The sequence below is a fragment of the Pelodiscus sinensis genome, chromosome 8, assembly GCF_049634645.1.
Source record: "Pelodiscus sinensis isolate JC-2024 chromosome 8, ASM4963464v1, whole genome shotgun sequence".
Classification (NCBI taxonomy): domain Eukaryota; kingdom Metazoa; phylum Chordata; order Testudines; family Trionychidae; genus Pelodiscus; species Pelodiscus sinensis.
Genome location: NC_134718.1, coordinates 30,161,916 through 30,182,579, shown reverse-complemented (window position 1 = coordinate 30,182,579; position 20,664 = coordinate 30,161,916). Strand labels below are relative to the sequence as shown.

Below are 20,664 nucleotides of genomic sequence, written 5' to 3'. Positions count from 1 at the left end.
AATATTTTATTCCTTTTCTGGTTGCTTTAATTTCCTCTCTTCAGTTTCTCTTCTCAGATCCAAGAGTTGGCTGTGTGAATGCGCTGCATTGAACAGGTTCTCCTGATTAGCAGACTGACATCTGCACTTGGTCTCTCCAGGTGGTTGCTATTGACCCAGACCTAGCTGAAAATGGCTCCCTTGTGTACAGCATCAGGCCACCGAATAAATTTTACAGCCTCAACAGCACCACAGGGAAGATCCGGACCACGGGGGTTGTGTTGGATAGAGAAAATCCAAACCCCCAAGAAGCTGAGCTGATGAGGAGGATCGTGGTCTCTGTCACTGATCGTAAGCTCCAGTTTAGTTTTTCTGCTCCTTGCTTTTTCTCTTGGCTTACAATATGCCTTCACCTTTTCTCTCTCCTATTGCTCCAAATATAGGATACATATATTTTTCAGCATCCTGTTTCTTTTTCTGTTTGTACCATCCCTTATTAAACAGGATGTGAGTTACCAAAGTGGCATGATAGAATTCTCTTAAATTATCATGTTGCATACATTTTTCTGAGATAGCGGGACTGGCAGTAACCACTGTTGGTAAGGTTATATAAACATTTCCATTCTAACCCTCCCTTGCATGTACTTTTCTGAAGCTTTCATGTATCAGGCTAAAAAATTCCAACTCTGATCTCTGCTAATAGGTGACTTACACACTTTTTTGTTTGTTTTTGTTTTATTTTGAGCAAAATAGATTAGTCATTTCTGAGGAGAAGAATGGAAGGAGAGGGGAAATACTTGCTCAGTTACAAAAAAAAAAACAACTTTTGTGATTTTTGTTTAACAGTCCAGACAAATTAAATGAGAGGGGTAAAATTTGGCCTGGAAATGGCCTTGACTGAGGAGAAGTGCTTTTGAACATTGTGGTGAAAACTGGTTTGCTTTCACTGAGTTATGACCAGATTGCACTTTGTGCATGCACAGTGTGTTTCAGTTGGATTTTCTCACTCACGGTGTAGCGTGTGTAGCTGGCAAAGGCTGTGGTGTTTGCACATGTGTGATTAATTTAGCTAGGTCCTACAAAACAGATGTTAGGGAAACTTTAGGAGCCTTTGCTCCAACCCAGACATTTTCTATAAAGGTTTGAGGCAGGACTTTTGCAAAATTCACTTCCATAAAAAGATATGTGAGGAGCTCCTATTTGGCAGACTGTAGGTCAGGAGGAGGAGACCTCTGCTACTACATGCCATACTAGGGGGCTGCTGTCATATGCAAGAGAGAAACCCTGCTTCTGGGTTCTGTATTTTAAAGCTGCAGCCTTAGGCTTGTGTTTCTTCTGTGAGGCTTGTAAAATCCCTGGAGCACAGGGGACTACTCTGAAATCAAGCATGCCATGGCCCTTGCGATTTGCAGGAGAGGGAGCTCCCTCCTACAGGACTTGTAGGATACATAGGACATGACATTCCAGTAATATCATGCTAAATAAGGTTATCGTTTATGGGGAAAGGACTGCCAAGTGATATAAAAAACAGGTTTTTCCTCTGAAAAGCATATCCTATGAGGACCGTTTCCTTTTTAAAATTTAGTTAAATGAACGTTCTCATTGCACAGCTAAGCACTCAAAAATTAGGGAAAGACAAAGTAAGGCTGAATGTAAGAACCCCTGTCTCTGCCATGTTTGCATTACTACTGCACATATCCAGCTGGAGAGAATCATCCTAAATCGCTCTCCTTCTAGAAGGAAAGATGACCCTGTAGAACTGTCATTGGCATTCATCCTAAGAAGTAGGGGGATTTCTGCCATTAACCTGGTTTGTAGATTAAAATTGGGCCTTTCCTGGACTTTGCAGGTGGGAGACCGCCTTTACGGGCTACTAGTAGTGCCACGGTTTTTGTGAATTTGCTGGACCTCAATGACAATGACCCCACCTTCCAGAACCTGCCTTTCATTGCTGAGGTCCCTGAAGGCCTTCCAGCAGGCTCCTCCGTCTTTCAGGTAAATCTTCTGCTTTCACTATTTCCATTTCAACATGTATTTTTTTCAGTGGTGGTCTAGCCATGTTAACCTGTAGTAATCACCATCATTTGTAAAAGTGCTAAGGAAGTGTTTAGTATGATGATCATAGCTGTATTTTGATGAGAGCCTTCTGCGTAGTCAGTGCCCTCTCCCCAGATCAATATGGCCAAAGTCAGCAGCCAGCACTGTATAAAACAGGGATACAGTAAACGATTCTTTACAAGGGTAAGCCCCAGACTCCATAAGACAGGCAATGTTAGAGCCTAACCAAACACTAGGAACTCAGGCTCAGTTTAATTTACTTGTGATTGTCATGGTGATAAAGTGGTTATTTTCTCCTCTCACATCCTCTGCCTCTTGTTGGCCCCTTTCTCTGCAAGAAAGTGTGTCAAATTGTTTAAACACAAAGTTAAAAATGGGGAACTCCTGAGCTCAGGTGCTGGCTCTGTGACCGACTAATACTGTGGTTGCTTGCTGTCTGTACCTCCGTTTCCCCGTCTGCAGAAAGGAAATGTCATCATTGGCCAGCCAGGAGGTCTGCAAGGCTTAGGCAGTGTTAGCGAAGCTCCCTGTGTATGCCCTATGTAGCAGTACTCGCACTCCTGAAGCCTTTCCCCACAGATGTGACACCAATACTTTAATTCATGGGGAGTGCAACCCCCCTGTAACTGTAACTACTAGCAGATGTGATATTCAGAGAACCCTTTGGGTTTAACTCCGAGTCTGTGGGGGATGGAATCTCTTTCTCTGGCTCCAAAGTTTATGTATTTGTATTTTTTTTATCAATATAACACATACCGGGCTCTCATATGAGACATGTGATGTCAACCTCTTTCTCATGCTCACTTCTCCCCTTCATTCTCATTAGGTGTTGGCCATAGACCTGGATGAAGGTTTGAATGGGCAAGTGACTTACCGCATGCAGGTGGGGATGCCCCGAATGGACTTCCTCATCAATAGCACCAGTGGGCTCATCAACTCCACAGCCATGCTGGACAGGGAGAGGATCTCCGAGTATTACCTCAGGGTGGTAGCAAGTGATGCAGGAGTGCCATCGAAGAGCTCCACCAGCACCCTGACTGTCAGAGGTGACTGCAGGGCTGGGCATCCCAAGGCTGTTACACTCACACTAACACTTTCCTAGACCTGGCTAGTGTCCTAGGAGTTGTTTCTATACTCTTAGTCCCAGAATCCCTACTGCCATGCATCGGGAGGAGGCCAGCCTCAATCTGCTGTCCACACATGTCTTCCTCTGAGGTCAGATCAGCTGGGGTGCTCATGCGAGCAATGCTCAGACATGAGCACTGAGACAGTGATGTCAGGGCACTGTCAGCAAGTGGACCTAGATTGGTGGATTTGTTCCCCCCATTGCTCTGCCAGTTCTAGTATTTCTGTACCTTTCAGAGTGTGTTGCAAGGACAATCTGTTTACCCAGGCCTTTGCCTGCATGGTGCTGAGTTTTTGTCATGCTTCGGGGGTTGAGTTTTCAGAGCTGATCTGTAGTTAATTAACCTCATGTTTTAATTTTTGTGAGTTTACTTAATAGCCAGAATGGGTCAGACTAATTATTCCATCTCATCCTGTATCCTGTCTCGGCCAGTGCCAGCACTTCAGCAGGAATGAGCAGAACATGACAATTATCAAGTGATCCATCCTCTGTCATCCAGTCCCAGCATCTGACAGTTGGAGGTTTAGAACACCAGGAGCATGGGCTTTCATCCCTGGTCAACCTGGCTAATAGCCATTGATGGACCTATTCCCCATGAACTTATCTAGTTCTTCTTTTAACCCAGTTATTGTTTTGGCTTGCACAGCATCCTATGGCAATGAGTTCCACAGATAGACTGTGCATTATGTGAAGAAGTACGTCCTTTTCACTTTCTCCATGCCATTCATGATTTTACAGATGTCTATCATATTCCCCCTTTGTCGTCTCTTCTTTTTAATTTCTTCTCACATGGAATATGTTTCTACTTCTAATCATTTTCATTCCCCATGTTTGTATCTTCATCAATTCTATATATCTTTTTTGAGATGGGGCAACCAAAACTCCTAGCAGGATTTAAGGTACCATCAATATCTGTTTCCTACTAGACACTAACATTTTTAGCTTTTTAGACTTCTGCACATTGAGTGGTAACAGCTAATTTAGGTCCCATTGTTTTGTATGTATGGTTGGGATCATTTTTTTTCAATTTGCATTACTTGCATTTATCAATGTTGAATTTCATCTTCCATTTTGTCACCAAGCGACTCAGTTTTGAGAGATCCTTTAATAACTCTTCAGCTGTTGATGTAACAGTGTTGAGTTATTCTGTAACATCTGCAAATTTTGCCATATCACTGTTCCTCCCCTTTTTTGAATCACTTGTATCTTGAACAACACTTGGGATCCTTGTAGGTTGGCATGGGTACTTCTCTCCATTGTGAAAACTGACCATTCATATCCTTTGATTCCTATCTTTTTAACCAGTTATTGATCCATGAGAGGACCTTCCCACTTAGCCAGTGACTGTTTAGTTTCCATAGGAGGCTTTGATGCAAGGCTTCTTAAAGGAAGTCCAAGTACACACTGTCAACTGGATAGGATAACTCTTGTTCACATACTTGTGGTCTCTCTCAAAGAATTCTAATAGATTGGTGAGGCATGAATTCCCTTAAAAAAGCTGTGTTGTCACTTCTCCAGAATATTGTGTTTGTCTATGTGCCTGATAACGCTCTCTTTTCTATAGTTTCAATTTGCCACTACTGAAGTTGGGCTTAGCAGTTTGCAATTGCCAAGATCATCAGTGGAGCCTTTTTAAAAATTAAGTGTTACTAGGGGGCTGCACCCTGCTTGCTATGCTCGCCAAACCCCTGACTCTTGCCACACAAGGGGCTGCCCCCTGCTCACTACGCTCGCCAACTCGCCTTTCTCTGGCCACTTTTGTGGCAAGAGAGCATGATGACATCATTCTATCACCTGGCAGGAAAAACTTTTTTTATATATAGAGAGAGATAAGCTACCCTCTAGTTATCGGGTATAGAGAGTGATTTAAATGGTAGGTTACATACTATAGTTCTGTAATTTCATATTTCAGTTCCTTGAAAACTCTTGGGTGAATACCATCTGGTCCCGTTGACTTATTGCTGTTCATTTATCAATTTGTTCAAAAACCTCCTCTGCTGACATCTCACTATGGAACAGTACCTCAGATTTGTCACCCAAAAAGAATGGCTCACAAGTGAGAGTCTCCCCCAGTCTCTGCAGTGAAGACTAATGCAAAAAATTAGTTTAGCTTCTCTTCAACTATCTTATCTTCTTTGAGTGCTCCCTTAGCACCTTGACCATCTTTAAAAAAATGCTGTTGTTGTGTCCTTACATAGTTGCTCTTCAAATTCTTTCTTGGTCCTCCTTATTATAATTTTACGCTTGGCTTGTCAGAGTTTATGCTCCTTTTTATTTTTGTTGCTAGTATTTGACTTCTGATTTTTAAAGGATGCCCTTTTGCCTCTAACTGCCTCTTTTACTGTGCTATTTAGCCACAGTAGCAATTTTTTGTCCTTTTACAGATTGGTGTGTTTTAGTTTCCTTGTTTTAATCTGGGGCATATGTTTAGCCTGAGCCTCTATTATGGTGAGTTTAAATAGTCTCCATGTGATTTGCAGACATTTACCCTTGTGATCCTTCCTTCTAATTTCCATTTAACTAGCCTTCTCTTTTTTGTGTGGCTCCCTTTTTTGAAATTAAAAGCGATGTTGGTAGGTTTCTTTGGCATTCTTCTCCCTACAAGGAGATTATATTTAATTATATTGTGGTTGCTAGAACCTAGGGTCTCTGATAAGCATAATTTAGAAATGAGAAAAGAAATAACCTAGAGTTCCTTCAGTCCAATGTGTGGAAGGATCTTTATCTACATCTATAGCCACAATATGATCTTTGCCATGTACTAGGAAGACATTTGACTCTACGTCCCAGATTCCTTTCCCTCTTGCCCTGGGGAACAGTGTGGACTTTCTCTGTATGTCTGTCCCTCAGAATGTTTCCTGCCCTATGATGATAGAGAATCTACTTGTACTGTAAACTCTTGTATGCCTTTCAGGGCAGGAATGGTCTTTTCATTCTGTATTTGCACACTACCTAATACCTGATCCCGAATGGTGCGTCTAGGCAACTGCACAATACCAATAATAAATAATAACATTAAAGTAAATGTAAAAATGAAAAATTCAGAACAGTCACCAGTAATGGGATGTATTTGAGAGCTCAGTAGTTAATGGTGGGCTTTTAAGAGCAGCAAATTAGCCTACATATATAGGCAAGGGACATACTTGATCTTCCACTGTTTGTTACAGTTCTGGATGTGAATGACGAGAACCCCACCTTCTTCCCAGCTATCTACAATGTCTCCCTACCTGAGAACATACGCCGGGATTTCAAAGTGGTCCGTCTAAACTGCACTGACGCGGATATGGGTCTGAATGCTGAGCTCAGTTACTTCATCACTGGTACCAAATATTTCTAAGCCTTCTTATCTCTGATCTATCTTGGCTGTGTTGTTATTCAGTGTGCAGTAGAGCTCTCCAATCTATCCTTAGACCTGTTCCAAAGTCATGGTGCAAAGCACTGTGGGTAAAATATATGCAAATTAGACAGTCAAAGGGGCTTTTCATCCTGCTGTTGCATTGCAAGGCTGATTTGCTTACATTTTCCTATGATGCTTTGCAAATGACTGGAAAACTGTTTTGGGCTGTTTGAGGCTGAGAATTATCTATGCTTCATCAACCTGAAAGTGTAATGAGCTGTGTGTGTCTGCACAAAATGAGCATGAGGGCTTGAAGCAGGAATTGTAGGTCTCCTTTGCAAGGTCAGGTGAAGCATTGCCAAGGGAGCTATATTCAGGCAAGCATGGAAGTTGACATGAAAACGTGCCGCCTCCAATCTTGTCGGGCACTGTGGATATAGCTGTGAGATTCAAGTCCCTTACCACTCCTGTTTTTCTGGAATAATCCTGGCATGACTCCAACTATTGCTAGCATTCTCTGGGCCCAGCTCTCTGGGGGGGAGGTACAAGCTGCGGCTGGCTACAATTTCCAGTGACATCAAGATATAGGTGTTGACTTCATGGGTGTTCTGGGACTGAGGGGAAAAAATTAGTGGTGCAGAGCACCCACCAGCAGCCAACTCTCCTTTCCCCTGCCTCTCATCCACTGGTGGCCCCACTGACCACCTCCCACCACTTCTGGAGCACCGCAAACAGCTGATTTGCTGTGTTCAGGAAGCTCTGGGAGGAAGGGAAAAGAGCAAACATGGGGCAAGCATGAGGGGTGGCAGGCAGAGAAGAGGCAGGGTAAGTGTTTGATATGGTAGAAGTGGAGGAGGACGGTCTAATTTGCATATGTGGCGCTTATCTAGTTGATGGCAGTGTTATAGTATTTGTAGTTGTTGGAGACGGTGCTCTCTGAGGAGCTTTGCTGTGTAGTTCAGATATATAATTTACAAGACAGAAAGTTTGTTCTTCACACTTTCAAAAAGCTTTGAAACAATGTTCCACTCATAAGGTCTGCTTTCCTCAGAGGTTCCAAAAGTTGTGCAGTATCGCCCTCTTCTGTACAGATATGTAGATGATAACCCAGATTTATAAGTCTCAGAGGGCCGTGTTAGTCTGTAACTGAAAAAACTTAAAAAACCAACTAATGGTCCTGCAGCACCTTAGAGACTAACAAAAAATATAGATAGTAGCTCATGATACCATCTACATTTTTTGTTAGTCTCTAAGGTGCTGCAGGGACCATTCATTGTTTTTTAACTCACATTTATATTAGCTCTAGCTGTTAAGTAGTCCCATCCTTTAGCCAGGAAAGAAGTGCTGAACCTGCATTTCTTCTCTCCTCATTCTTCTTATGCATTCTGATTCTCATTCAGATGGTCTTGATTGAAATCCAAACTGGAACTTTTTCCACTTATCCCTCTGCCACATCTTGCCTCTCAGCATCATGAAACAAGTGGATTGGCTTAATGCAGCTGAGAGATGTGTGACTGAGTCATAAGGCACAATTCATTTAAAGTGCATTTATTGGAAGCATGCCTGTAAAAATACAAATCATATATAAAACACCATATTTCCCCTTCCTAAGTCAAATCTGTTCACATTGCTGAAACAAACATGTTTTCATTTCTGTTAAAACTACAGAACCAACGGAGTGTTTAGAGAGCAAACTAGATTTTAATCTGCCTTGTACATCCTCACCAAAAGAGTCAGTTGAGTTCTATGGCAGAATCTCTAATACTGAAAGTGAAGAAAAAAGGCAAATCCCCACCACAACTTGATCTTCATATCCCTAGCTGAGTTTCTGCACCTGCAGTTAAAAACCCCTTACAGAACTTTGACTTGCAAACTGAGCATATGTGACTTGGACACAAAGAAGAAAATGCAGAGAAACCAGTAGCATCATATTATGATCACTCTTCTCACTGTAGCTGTGCTGTGTTATGTCCAACATTCCATGGGCTCTAGCAAGAAAAAAACCTTATGTGTTTCCCTATGGATACTATGAAATTGTATGAAATAATTCTCTTCAGAGGCACAAAGATATTTTAACACATTATTTCCCATAACCTGTGGTGGGCTGTAACCTGTCTAATAAAGACTAGAGCCAGTAGTTGGATGGATGGAGAAAAATAAGCCATTGGTTCAACAATTATTGGCCCGTTCATTCTTCACCATATAAAACACTTATCTTCCCCCAAAGAGTGCAGATATGGAGTTGTTCTGGTGTTTCTGACTGAGTCACTGATCAAATCATGCTTTGTTGGTTTGTTCTGGTTAACCAATAAAATTGTATCATTTGGTTTATGTGGGTAGTAATGTGGTGTTCTAAGTAGCATGAGGGATTGGGCTATTTGTGTCACACTGGGCATCCATGTGGGTTGTGGGGAATGTGCTACTTTTTATACAGTTGACATTATTTGGTTGTGTTAACTTATCCAATATCCTGGAGACTAAATTTTTCATGTGATCTGGCAGAGCAGGTACAAGACAATGTTGTTCAATAATAGTTTTAAAAATGTGTCTTCCTCTTCAGAGCAAAACAACATACTAATTTACGTTGTCATTTGTTAGAAGGAGCCCTAACTAAAATTTGATTGTTTTCACTGATGGTTTTTTCTCAATAGAATATGCTGGTCAGTTTTTAATGTATGTATCTGTTTTCTCATTCTGTCTTTGAAATGTTTTTATTTGCCCTGCTGTAGGTGGAAATCAGGATGGTAAGTTCAGTGTTGGCTTCAGAGATGGAGTGGTCAGAACAGTAGTGAATCTCGACAGAGAAACTATGGCATCGTATACTCTAGTCCTGGAGGCCATAGGTAAGGATTTCCCTCAGGTTTTGCTTTAGTTCAAGCAATCAGTTTAGTTGTATACAAGTCTTTGGGGTGCACTGGAGAGAGAGGAACTGTCTGTAAACACCATATAAATCAATGTTAGTGCATGTCGTTTAATAATAATGATTTATGGCCCACTTCTGTTAATCTATCTCAGCCCCAATGTGAGGAACCTGCCTTTTCTGGGTGGCAGGGGGATTCCTTATTCAGGTTTGTTCAGTCCAGGGCTTTCCCTGCACTGCTCTGTTGCGATGTGGAGGAAAAAAATCTTCCTTGAGTAAGGAAGCAGTTCAGTCTCTTGTTACTGTGTATCCCACTGTAGTGAAAATATTCACTATGGAATTATGTTATAATAAAATCAATCTCAAAGTGTCATGCCAGAACATGGTTCACTTACTGCCAGTTAATACTATGAGCCAACTGGCATGATCAAAGGAACTCAGTGCCAACTATTTTTTGGCCATTATCACCAAGGGCTTACAGGGCTGTGTTAGTTTATGGGAGCCTTGCCATTGATCTCCCCTTCCAAACAATGCCAATGTAAGAATTTTCTATAGACTACACAACGGTTGGAATGCATGTGAAAACCAACTGATACAGGGAACACAACAGTATTAGGAGACCAGCAGTAGTTCTTCGAGTGCTTGCTTATGTCCATTCCGTCTAGGTGTGCGCGCGCCCCGTGCACAAATTCTGGAAGCTTTTTGCCCTTAGCAGTACCCGTTAGGCCAGCAGGGGAGCCCCCTGGAGTGGTGCCAGTATATCCCAGCATATAATCCCCTGCTGGCCTTCCACCCCCTCAGTTCCTTCTTTCTGCCCAGGACAGTTGCTGGAATGCTCTGCTTGCCTTTCCAAGTGCACCCTTAGCTTTCTTATGTAAATAGTTTCTCCTTAGGAGTAGTTAGCAGTTAATTGTTAGTAGATAGTGATTAGATAGCGTTGATAGTAGTTTCCCCCTTCCCTCTGCCAGGAGGGCATGCTAGGGCCCCAGGGCTTCATACCCTGTCAACAGTACTCCAAACCCATGCTTCTTGGAGATCCACATATAAATTGTTTGAAGTGCCTCTGTGAGAGCCATTTAACTAATGCCTGCAAGATCTGCAGGTCCCTTAAGCCTCATACGCAAAGGGAGAGAGACTCCAGGCTTAAGCTCCTCTTAATGGAGTTGGCACTTCAACTCCCTGTGCTGGAGCTGGCACTGTCCATAAGGAGCGCACTGGCGTCGACTAGAGAGACAGAGGGGGCTCCAAGGCACGCAGTGGCTTCCTGGTACCGATCGGCACCGAGGCACCTATCTCATTCACCAGCGCCGTCAACTAGTAAACGGGCGCGAAGTGAAAGGTCGCCGCGAAAGCAGGACCAGAGTACCTTCCCCTGGGAGCCAGTGCTTCAACGGAGGAGCCCGGTAGGATCGGGAGACCAAGGGGGCTGGGACCTGTCCCTGGAGGTGGTCCGGAGGCCATCCACGCCAGAGACGTTCTCTGCAGCCCAGGAGTTGATAGAGCTCACGGCCTCCCCAGGCCTGGCACTGCGCGGCACGGAGGAGCACAAGGGCCACGAGACCCATGTGCCTAAACTGGCCCCAGCACCGCAGCTGGCACCACCCAGACCATCACCCAGGCAAAACCTGGGCTCGGCACCGTCGGCACCGCTGTCCCTGGTGCAGGAGGCACCATGGAGGAGGGTGCCTCTTCCCACTGAGTTGGCACTGAGCACTCCGGTACAGGAGTTCCCTGCCATGCCGCCCCGCCAGTGTTGCCTGTAACCCATAGAGGGAAACCGGTTGCAATGGCTCACCATGCGGCACAGGGGGAAGAAGGGTCTTCTGCACCACCATGGTCGGCATCGAAATACTCTTCGGAGTCCGATGCAGAGTCTCTGGTCTCATCAGCCTCTTCTCAACGGTTGGCTGCATCTAGGGTCTCTCGCTCGTCCCGTAGGTCGGCGCACTGCTCCAGGTCGGGTCACCGGTCTTTGTCTTAGCACCGCTCGGGGCATCGCAGCCCACCCATGGTCCAGACGTGGCCCACCCTCCCCACCAGTGGCAGCCGCCTATGCAGTGGCCCTTCTGGACACTGTGGGCCTATGATCAGGTGCAAGGCCCTGACCCATCGAGACCAGGGTCCGTAGCGACCTTGGTGCGCTCTAGCCATAGGTCTGTCCCCTCGGTCAGCCTGCTCACCAGGGACCTGGGCTCAGATACTAGAACCAGCCCCCTGGAGTCAAGGGATGAATCGGCTGAACCACCCCATCAGCCTTTTCCAGCAGGCCCTGAGCAGAGCCCTGGCCCCAGGACTGAGCCTGTCGCCATGGTTATGGTTCAACCCCAGCTGCTGGAGTCCTCGTCCTCATCACTGGATAAGGCCTTAGCAGATCCATCTCCGGGCATGCCTACAATGGACATGTGAGCCCATCAGGACCTCCTCAGGCACCTCGCTCAGAACCTGGGGATACAGGCAGAGCAGGTTAAGGAGGAGGAGGAGGACCCGATGGAGGACATTCTTACGGCTGACGCCCCGGCTAAGATCGCCCTCCCTCTGAATAAAACGGTGGCAAAGATAGCCAAGACCTTATGGCAGACACCGGCCTCCATTCCCCTGACACAAAAAGGGGTTGAGGAGGTATTTTGTGCCCCAGTCCAGGCATGAGCATCTCTTCGCACATCCACCACAGGGTTCAGGAGTGGCTCAGGCGGCTTGCCAGAGGGAGGTGCAGGGGCAGTAGGGCCCTGCTCTGAAGAGTAAGGAGCCAAAGAAGTTGAACCTGCTGGGATGGAAGGCATATGCTACGGCGGGCCTACAACTGAGGATCACAAACCAGCAATTGATGCTCAGCCGGTATGCATACAATGCTTGGGTGGCAGTGGATAAATGCAAGGACCAGCTGCCCCAAGCTTCCCAGTGGAAGTTTGCCGCTTTTATGGAAGAAGGAAGAATAGTCGCGCGAACAGGCCGCCCTGGATGCTGTGGACTCGGCAGCTTGGGTCATGGCCACGGGCATTGTTATGTGTAGGTGCTCATGGCTCCAGATCTCTGGCATACCGCAGGCGGTCCAGGTGACGTTGCAGGACCTCCCCTTCAAGGGCTCTGGGTTGTTCTCGGAGCAAACAGACAACAATCTACACATCCTTACAGACTCCAGGGCCACCCTAAAATCCCTGGGCATCCACAGCCGGCCCTGCAGTGGTGTCCACTTAGCCTCTCTGTGGCCTCTCGTTATCAGCAAGGGCCACGGTTTGATAGTAGGAGGAGGTCTAGGGCTCCCACAGCTAGGGGGAAAAGAAAGAGATCACGGGATCCTCCTGACCAGAACCCCGGACCCTCCAATAAGTCCCAAGGGCCTGGGCTGGCCTTTTGAAGTTGTGCCCGAGGACAGAGTTCCAGTCACTCCCATAGATCGACTCTTTTGCCAGAGGCTATCCCCTTTTTACCAGACCTGCTGCGCTATCACCATAGATTGTTGGGTACTGGACACAGTACAGAGTACTCTATCCCATTCCTTTCTTCCCCACCCTCCCATCCCCCTTCCCTGTCCTTTTTCGGGGACCCCTCTCATGAGACCCTGTTCAGGCAGGAGGTCTCCATTCTACTTTCTCTAGGGTGGTAGAGGAAGTCCCCCTGTCCCTCCAGGGAAGTGGCTTTTAGTCCTGCTATTTCCTGATCCCAAAATCCAAGGGGGGTCTCCGCCCCATCCTGGACCTAACGGGGCTCAACGTCTTCTTAAGAAAGTCAAAATTCAGGATGGTGATGCTAGTCTCCATCATCCCCTCCCTTGATCTAGGAGACTGGTATGCCACCCTTGATTTGAAGGACGCATACTTCCACATCTCAGTTGTTCCCGCAGGAAATACCTTTGGTTTACCAGTGCATGGCAGTAGTGCCGGCATTCCTTTGAAGGAAGGGACTGCATGTTTACCCTTACCTAGACGACTGGCTGATTAGGGGCCAGTCGAAGGACCAACTTTTGTCTGACATCAACCTAGCCAGGGAAACATTCTTAGGGTTGGGGCTCATACTGAATGAAGAGAAGTCCACCCTTACTCCCACCCAAGTGATAGAGTTTGTGGGGGCACATTTGGACGCAACATGTGGCAGGGCGTCCCTCCCACGTCCATGGTTCCTCTCCCTGGACGACATCATTCATGGCCTCCAGGCTTCCCCCATGACCACGGTGCGGAACTGCATGAGGCTTTTGGGTTACATGGAGGCATGCATGTATCTGGTGCGCTACGTCAGGCTCCACCTCAGGCCTCTCCAGAATTGGCTGTCAACGGTTTACAGGCCAGCCTACGACCATATCAATCTAGTCCCTCCCACGATCCTATCAGCCCTGAACTGGTGGCTGAGGAACTCCAAAGTATGCGAAGAGGTCCTGTTCCACCACCCCACCCTTACAGTCCAGCTGGTGACCAATGCATCCAACGCAGGATGGGGTGCCCACCTGGTGGATCTTCGTATGGAAGGTACGTGGTCGGGGGCAGAGAGGAACCTGCACATCAATGTCAAGGAGCTGAGGGCGGTTTGGCTGGCTTGTCAGACATTTATGCCCCAGCTACGGGGGAAGTGTGCATCTGTTCTCACGGACAACATGACAGCGACGTACTACATCAACTGTCAAGGTGATGTTCACTTCTCCCCCCCTTGCCACGAGTTTCTAGCCCTCTGGGATCTGTGCATTGCACAGAGGGTTCATTTGCAGGCCACTTACCTGCCCGGGTCATGCAACACCCTGGCGGACTGGTTCAGTCGGACCTTTACGGCCCACGAATGGTCGTTCAAGGGGAAGGTGGTAGTGTTATACCAATAAAAGCAAGCAGGATCTTATGAGGGGGATAAGGCAAAAAGCCACATTTATTGTAAAGATAATAATAAAAAAATAAAGAAAAGATAGAAGCAAACAACGTTGTTTAACTACTTATTCCTAACACTACTTAAACCCTTATACACTTTTTTTTATATATATATATATATATATATATATATATATATATATATATATATATATATAACCATTCATTCATACATCCATTCATTCAAGTTCTGTGTATAGTTACCAGCCTGGAAGTTGCTTGTGACAGAATACTGGCCAGGTACTTTGTACACAAGTGATGGTAGTGGGGAGCGAAGTCCTGATCAGATGCGCATCTGAAGCTCCTGGTAGGCTGGCAGCAGAACCTTGGACTCTGATTCCATAGTTTTTTAGTCCAGTTCTTATAGGAATTTTTTCCTATGCCAGTCTATGGAAATTGCTGCATCATGCTGATGTCTCCAGGGTGGCTGCCAGGTGCTCGTCAGTGATCTTATTGGGTGGACCTCCAGTACTTGGTTTTCTCCACTTGACACCTTTTGGTTGCACTGGCACCTGACGCCTTCTTCAGCCCTTTGTTGCTGTATTCTCAGGCTGGCACCTCTCAGAACCATTTATTCATCGTCCAAGCACTCTCTCATACATTCATACAGTATTTTGTATAATAATAAAAGTTGTAGTTACAAAAGTTTCTGGGTGGTATTGCTTAAAACATTCTCTGAGTGCTGAGTAAAGTTACAATGTTTTAAAGAGAACAGGCGTCAATTATGTAACAATGCCCTTAGTCAATTACAGGGGTTGGCTCCCATAGCAGAGTTAGTGGCTTGACAATGCATTGTTACAATGTATCTCTGCAATGTTAATTTCAAGCAGCCCCTTGCACAAACTTGAGCATGCCCTGGAGCACAGAGGGGGGGCTGTTTCTGGCTACATAGGATTACATTCTTAACAGTTCTAAGTTACATGACCTAATACATTATATTCTAAAGGGGCAATAATAATAATAAATCTAAACATTTAACAATCTGAACAAATAATAATAATAATAAGAAGAATTAATAATAAATTTAAAACACTTTAAGTTGTGGGGAACAAATTATGGGGGGTCACTTCCATTTGGAGGAATCATTTTCAATACATGAATATGTTATCCCTACACTAGACCCCCTCTTCTGCAGGTGGGGAACTCCCCTAGTAGATCTGCTCACGACCCTTGCCAACAGAAAGTGCCCCAGGTTCTTTTCGTACAGGGGTCAAGGCAGGGGGTCTGTGGGAGATGTCCTTGTGGGAACATGGCCAGCGGGCCTGCATATGCCTTCCCTCCCTTCCCCTTGATCCATGATGTGCTCATGAAGGTTAGGCAGGGCGGGGCTACACTCATTCTCATAACCCCAGACTGGCCCCGGCAACATTGGTACACGACTCTGGTGTCCCTTTTGAGCGCAGATCCTGTCTCCCTGCTGATGATCCTGGACTTCCTAATGCAGGAGCTTGACCAGGGTTGGCTGTGCCACCCGAACCTCAAATCCCTCCACCTCCAGGCTTGGATGATCAGTGGCTGCGGGGGGGAGGGGGAACTCCTTTGCTCAGACTGGGTAAGGAAGGTACTCATGGAAGATAGGAAACCCTCCACTAGATCCTCCTACCTAGCCAAATGGAAGAGGTTTTCCATTTGGATCAGTCAGAAAGGGGTGGCCCCGGAAAGGGCCCCTATTCCCCTTATTTTGGACTACCTTCTTGCCCTCCGGGGCCAAGGGCTGTCCACCTCATCGATTAGAGTACACTTGGTGGCCATTACAGCCTTCCACCAGGGGGAAGGGCAAGAGGTTGCTCTTTGCGCAGGATATGGTGAAACACTTCCTGAAGGGATTGGACAGGTTATATCCCCACGTGCGTTGGCCAGTGCCGCGGTGGGATTTGAACCTGGTGCTGCGGGGGCTCATGTGCCCACCGTTAGAGCCGTTGGCTACGTGTTCTCTCTCCCACCTCTCATGGAAGGTAGTGTTTCTGGTGGCCATTACCTCAGCCAGGAGGGTTTCTGAGCCGCGCGCCCTCTTCTCAGAACCCCTGTACACAGTGATTTTGAGGGACGAGGTGACGATGTGCCCCCACCCAGCTTTCCTCCCTAAGGTAGTTTCCCTGTTCCACATGTCCCAGGAGATTTTCCTGCCAGTGTTCTATCCAAAGCTACATGCGGATGAGAAAGAGAGGGCACTCCACTCACTGGACGTTAGGAGGGCTCTCGCCTTTTATTTAGACAGGACGCAGTCGTTTTGCAAGTCCACTCAGTTGTTTGTCTCCATAGCAGACAAGATGAATGGTTCCCCTGTTCAGCTCAGTGTCTTTCATCATGGATTACATCGTGTATCAAGACCTGTTATGATCTTAGAGGGAGGGTGGCCCCTCCTATTACGGCCCACTCGCCTAGGGCCCAGGCCTCCTCCATGGCCTTCCTAGCTCAGGTGCTGGTCGTGGACATATGTAGGGTGGCCACCTGGTCCTTGGCCCACACCTTCACCAAGCATTATGCCATCACACAACAAGCTAGTCAGGATGCAGTGGTAGGTCAGGCAGTGCTTCAGTCCGTTTCACTCTAGGTTCCGACCCCGCCTCGTTAGGGGTTTGCTTGGAATCACCTAGACAGAATGGACATAAGAAAAGCACTTGAAGAAGAAAAGACCGTTACTTACCTCATAACTGTTGTTCTTTGAGATGTGTTGCTTATGTCCATTCCGATCCCGCCCACCTCCACCTTCATCGGAATCTCCAGCAAGAAGGAACTGAGGCAGTGGAGGGCCATGCTAGGATATACCGGCACCACTCCGGGGGCTCCCCTGCTGGCCCAACAGGTACTGCTAAGGGCAAAAAGCTTCCAGAACTTGTGCATGGGGCGCGTACACACAGAGACAGAATGGACATAAGCAACACATCTCGAAGAACAACAGTTACGAGGTAAGTAACCATCTGTTCTCAGTGTTTGCAGCTATCGATAATATCTCCCTTTTATGGATTTTGGTCCTCTTTGGGCTACAGACACAGAGGGAAATTCTTTGTCTCCCATCTCCAAAGAACCCCATGGAGGGTGATGTTGGCACTTGTCTTACCAAGTCAGCTGGATATTTGGTTACCATATTTGAAATAACAAAGGATAAACACTGACCCTTGGGCAGTTACCGGAGTATCTGTATTTCCAAGTTGCCAGGTCTTCTGTCCCCCAGTTTACTGTATTTAAAACTAGGTGTTAAATTCTTATTTCTCATTGCTTATGGTAACCTTTAGGATTCTTAAAACCAAATTGCATTTTCATTCGATCATTTTGTTTCCTGCGTTGTCATGCATATTGATTTATGCTGCTGCATCAGAGATGGGCATCTGATGCTGTTTTCCTGTTTTTCTTTTGCCTTGAAAAGCCGAAATAATTACACAGATTTTGAAATTGCACAGATGATGTGGAGGAAAGAGAGTCTGAGACCAAGAGGGACAAAATGTGGGTCTTTTACTAAATTAATTGGTCATTCTGTGTAGAATAAGACTGTATCTGCATTTTTATGATGCCATAGTCTGTTTCCCTCCAGCAGGTGTGGCAGAACTGGTGTGTCTCATGTGTGGCCCAGCTCTGGCATAACAAGAGGGAAGGCCTTTTAACCTTATAGAAATGTAATCCTCAATGAATAGTCAACACCTAACAATGCCTATGTGCTCCCTGTGCATGAGAAGAACGGAGAGATGGACCACTTTGTGTTTTTTGTTCTTCACAGACAATGGCCCTACAGGAAACAGGAGGACTGGGACAGCCACTGTGCACATCACTGTACTAGATGTTAATGACAATCGGCCTATCTTCCTTCAGAGCAGTTATGAGGCCAGTGTACCTGAAAACCTCCCAGACTCCAGCAGCATAGTGCAGGCACGTATCCCTCCTGTTCACCAGGCTCCAAAGGAAATGTGTGACTGTGTAAAATGGAATCTCCTCTCCCTTCCATCTTGCCACATTCCAACTGTTAGCTGGAAAGACACAGTTGTATAGAACTTAACAGATCTTTCCACCTCTGGCTATGGTCCATTTCCCTGCCAGTCTAGGATTATTCAATACTTTACACTTGCTACCCAGTCCTTCCTCTCTTTTCATGGACCAAAAACAGAGAGCCAGAGAGGCTGGGAAAAAGGAAGCTGGGCAAGTGAAAATAAGTAGAGACAGGGAATGGGAGGGAACCCGGGAAGAGAAAAAACAGAAAACTGCTTCACCCCACTTCTTGAGAAAACAATCTCTGTGTGAGAGAGTCTCTTCCTTTCTCTTTCTTTGGCTTTTCTTCTCTTTCCCACCCAGCTGGCGTTCTGTATGGTATATGTGACTAAGGACTCAGCAGCAGCAGCGCTGCACTCTGCAAGTTTCCATTCTGCTTGGGGAAAGTAACATTTTCCATGGTGGGGAGAGAAAGGAGACAGTCCTCAATAGCAGGCAGCTAGTGCCCCAGAACAGAGGCGCTTTCTTTGTGACACTGGCTGAGGCTGCAACGTCCTTTCTCTCCTCTCAGTGAGCTAAGAGGCTGAAAGGCCACAGCAGTCTTCAAAGAGAGAGTGAAAGTTTGGAGTCTCATTTTTATTTTTCTTTCCCCTTTGGAACTAGCCTCAGTAGAGCTGAATGAGCCAGGAATAAATGCATGTATTCACTTAGCCTCTGAGGGTTTCCAATGTTTTCTGGAGCAGACGCCAAGGAATATTTGCAGTATACTTTGTGAGGCCTTCTTATGTTTTGAATGCATCTCTTAGAGCTGGAAAAGGAGCAGTGAGGTGACAGGGCTTTGTCCCTGTCATGTGGAGAGGGAAATGGCAAAGTGATTCACTGGAAAAAAAAATTGAGCCTTTCACCTGTTGGTCTCTTGTTAAATCCCGCCCAGATCAGCAACAAAATTGTCGTCTGTGAAAGGTTTTTGGTGTGAGCTGTTCCTAGTGGATATAAGAGCCTACAGAAAAAAAAATTACCACAAGTCGTATTCTTTGTTGTCTGAATTTCAGCTTTTTATGTGCTTGGTTCTGGGTTGTGCTGAATAACTTTGCTGCACCTTAGCTATGCTGGAGTGTTATTTCTCATGTGGGTAGTTTTTAAATTAGGCCAGTATATCAGTAGGATCCCTTTTTATTCTGTGAATATACTGTACATCTAAATACATAAGTAGAAAATCTGAGGACTGAACAGGCCTGGAGACTAGGCTGCTCTTTTACCTTAGAGCCAATCTCTCCAAGTCAAGGCCCAGTCACATTGCCAGGGCACCATGGGAAGAAGTACCAGGCTCTGTTGCTGCCTGCTCTCTGGATTCTTTTGGGTCCTTGCTCTCCAGGCTGTCAATTCAGCTCCACATGTAGAGGCAAACTTTTAAAAGGTATAATCAGTCAAAACTGCATGACTGGAGTTTTTTACTTCCATAGGCAAAAGAGAGATTGCAAAGCTCATGTAATTGTTGTCATTATTCCATCAGGGCAATCTTAATTAGGGTGGTGGTGACGTGGACACCTGTCACTCCCAAGTGCTTATGGGTGAGGACGAAAACTTCCCTCTCTTGAGTGTGTGTCCATGTACACCTGCAGACTCCTCTTCAATCTCTCATTTCCAGGCAAAAAGCTAAAAATTATAGTTATGCACTCAGAACCCATGAAGCTTTCTCATGTCCTGTTCTGATGTTAGGGCTGGCTGGGCGGGAAACCAGCCCCAGTGAAGTTAGAGCAGCTTAACTTCCCGGAACTGGGGATTGTTCTGCTGGCCCTGGATTTCTAAAGTGCATTGTGTTCCATCTCGGCTCTGCTGTACTGGCCAGACCTCTATAGGAGGAAGTAAGAAGCAGGTGGTGTAAAGCTCACTGGGCAAGATTTGCACAGCTGAGAATTCTCCCATGCAAGGAGAATCTGCAGTTTCCCACATTGGCCTGACTTAGGGTTTCTTTTGTGTCACTTTGGGAGCACAAAGCAATCTTGGTGGGTGCCAAGGGCTTTCCCTCCAACTTTGTAAACAGCCTTGTAACTTTCTGCTTTGGGATGATGTAGTGATGCTGTTCAGACCCCCTAAATTCAGGTAGGCTGCACAATCCCAATAAGCAACCCTGTTTTCAGTCATTTGATGGATTTGCTCTGGATGAGCATAGGCTGATCATGCTAATAACTTCAAAATGTGTGATTTAATTGTTTTTTTTTCCTATTTAGACTTGCCAGGCCCCTTAGCTCCTTTTGATGAGTTTTAAAGAAAAATATGAGCAAATCAAAAGATGTTTTTCCATTAGAAGGAACATCCATGTTTGACAATTGGCCTGTGTTTAGGCAGAAACTTTTTTGATTGCCTGTCTTTTGATTCTAACATAGTATAGAGCAACACAATAATAACTATGAAATAAAACTGAAATTATAGACATGGCTTCCCCACAAAGGACAATACAATGTTTTCTAAAATGCTCCCTGAAATGAAATGCACCTGAAAGTCTGGAAAGGAAGGGTAGTGTAACCTAGAGAAT

General features: G+C 45.8%; 1 protein-coding gene across 6 annotated transcripts in view; it reads left to right on the top strand.

The window, feature by feature from the left end:
* The window catches only part of CDH23 (cadherin related 23), a 576,749-nt gene that overhangs the window by 396,544 nt on the left and 159,541 nt on the right, over positions 1-20,664 (top strand). For all 6 annotated transcript variants that reach the window (XM_075934954.1, XM_075934955.1, XM_075934952.1 and 3 more), the window contains 6 exons: positions 141-330; positions 1,829-1,974; positions 2,864-3,083; positions 6,331-6,483; positions 9,230-9,343; positions 17,923-18,071. In XM_075934954.1, the coding sequence (XP_075791069.1) occupies positions 141-330; positions 1,829-1,974; positions 2,864-3,083; positions 6,331-6,483; positions 9,230-9,343; positions 17,923-18,071 (972 nt within the window). The remainder of the gene's footprint in view (positions 1-140; positions 331-1,828; positions 1,975-2,863; positions 3,084-6,330; positions 6,484-9,229; positions 9,344-17,922; positions 18,072-20,664) is intronic.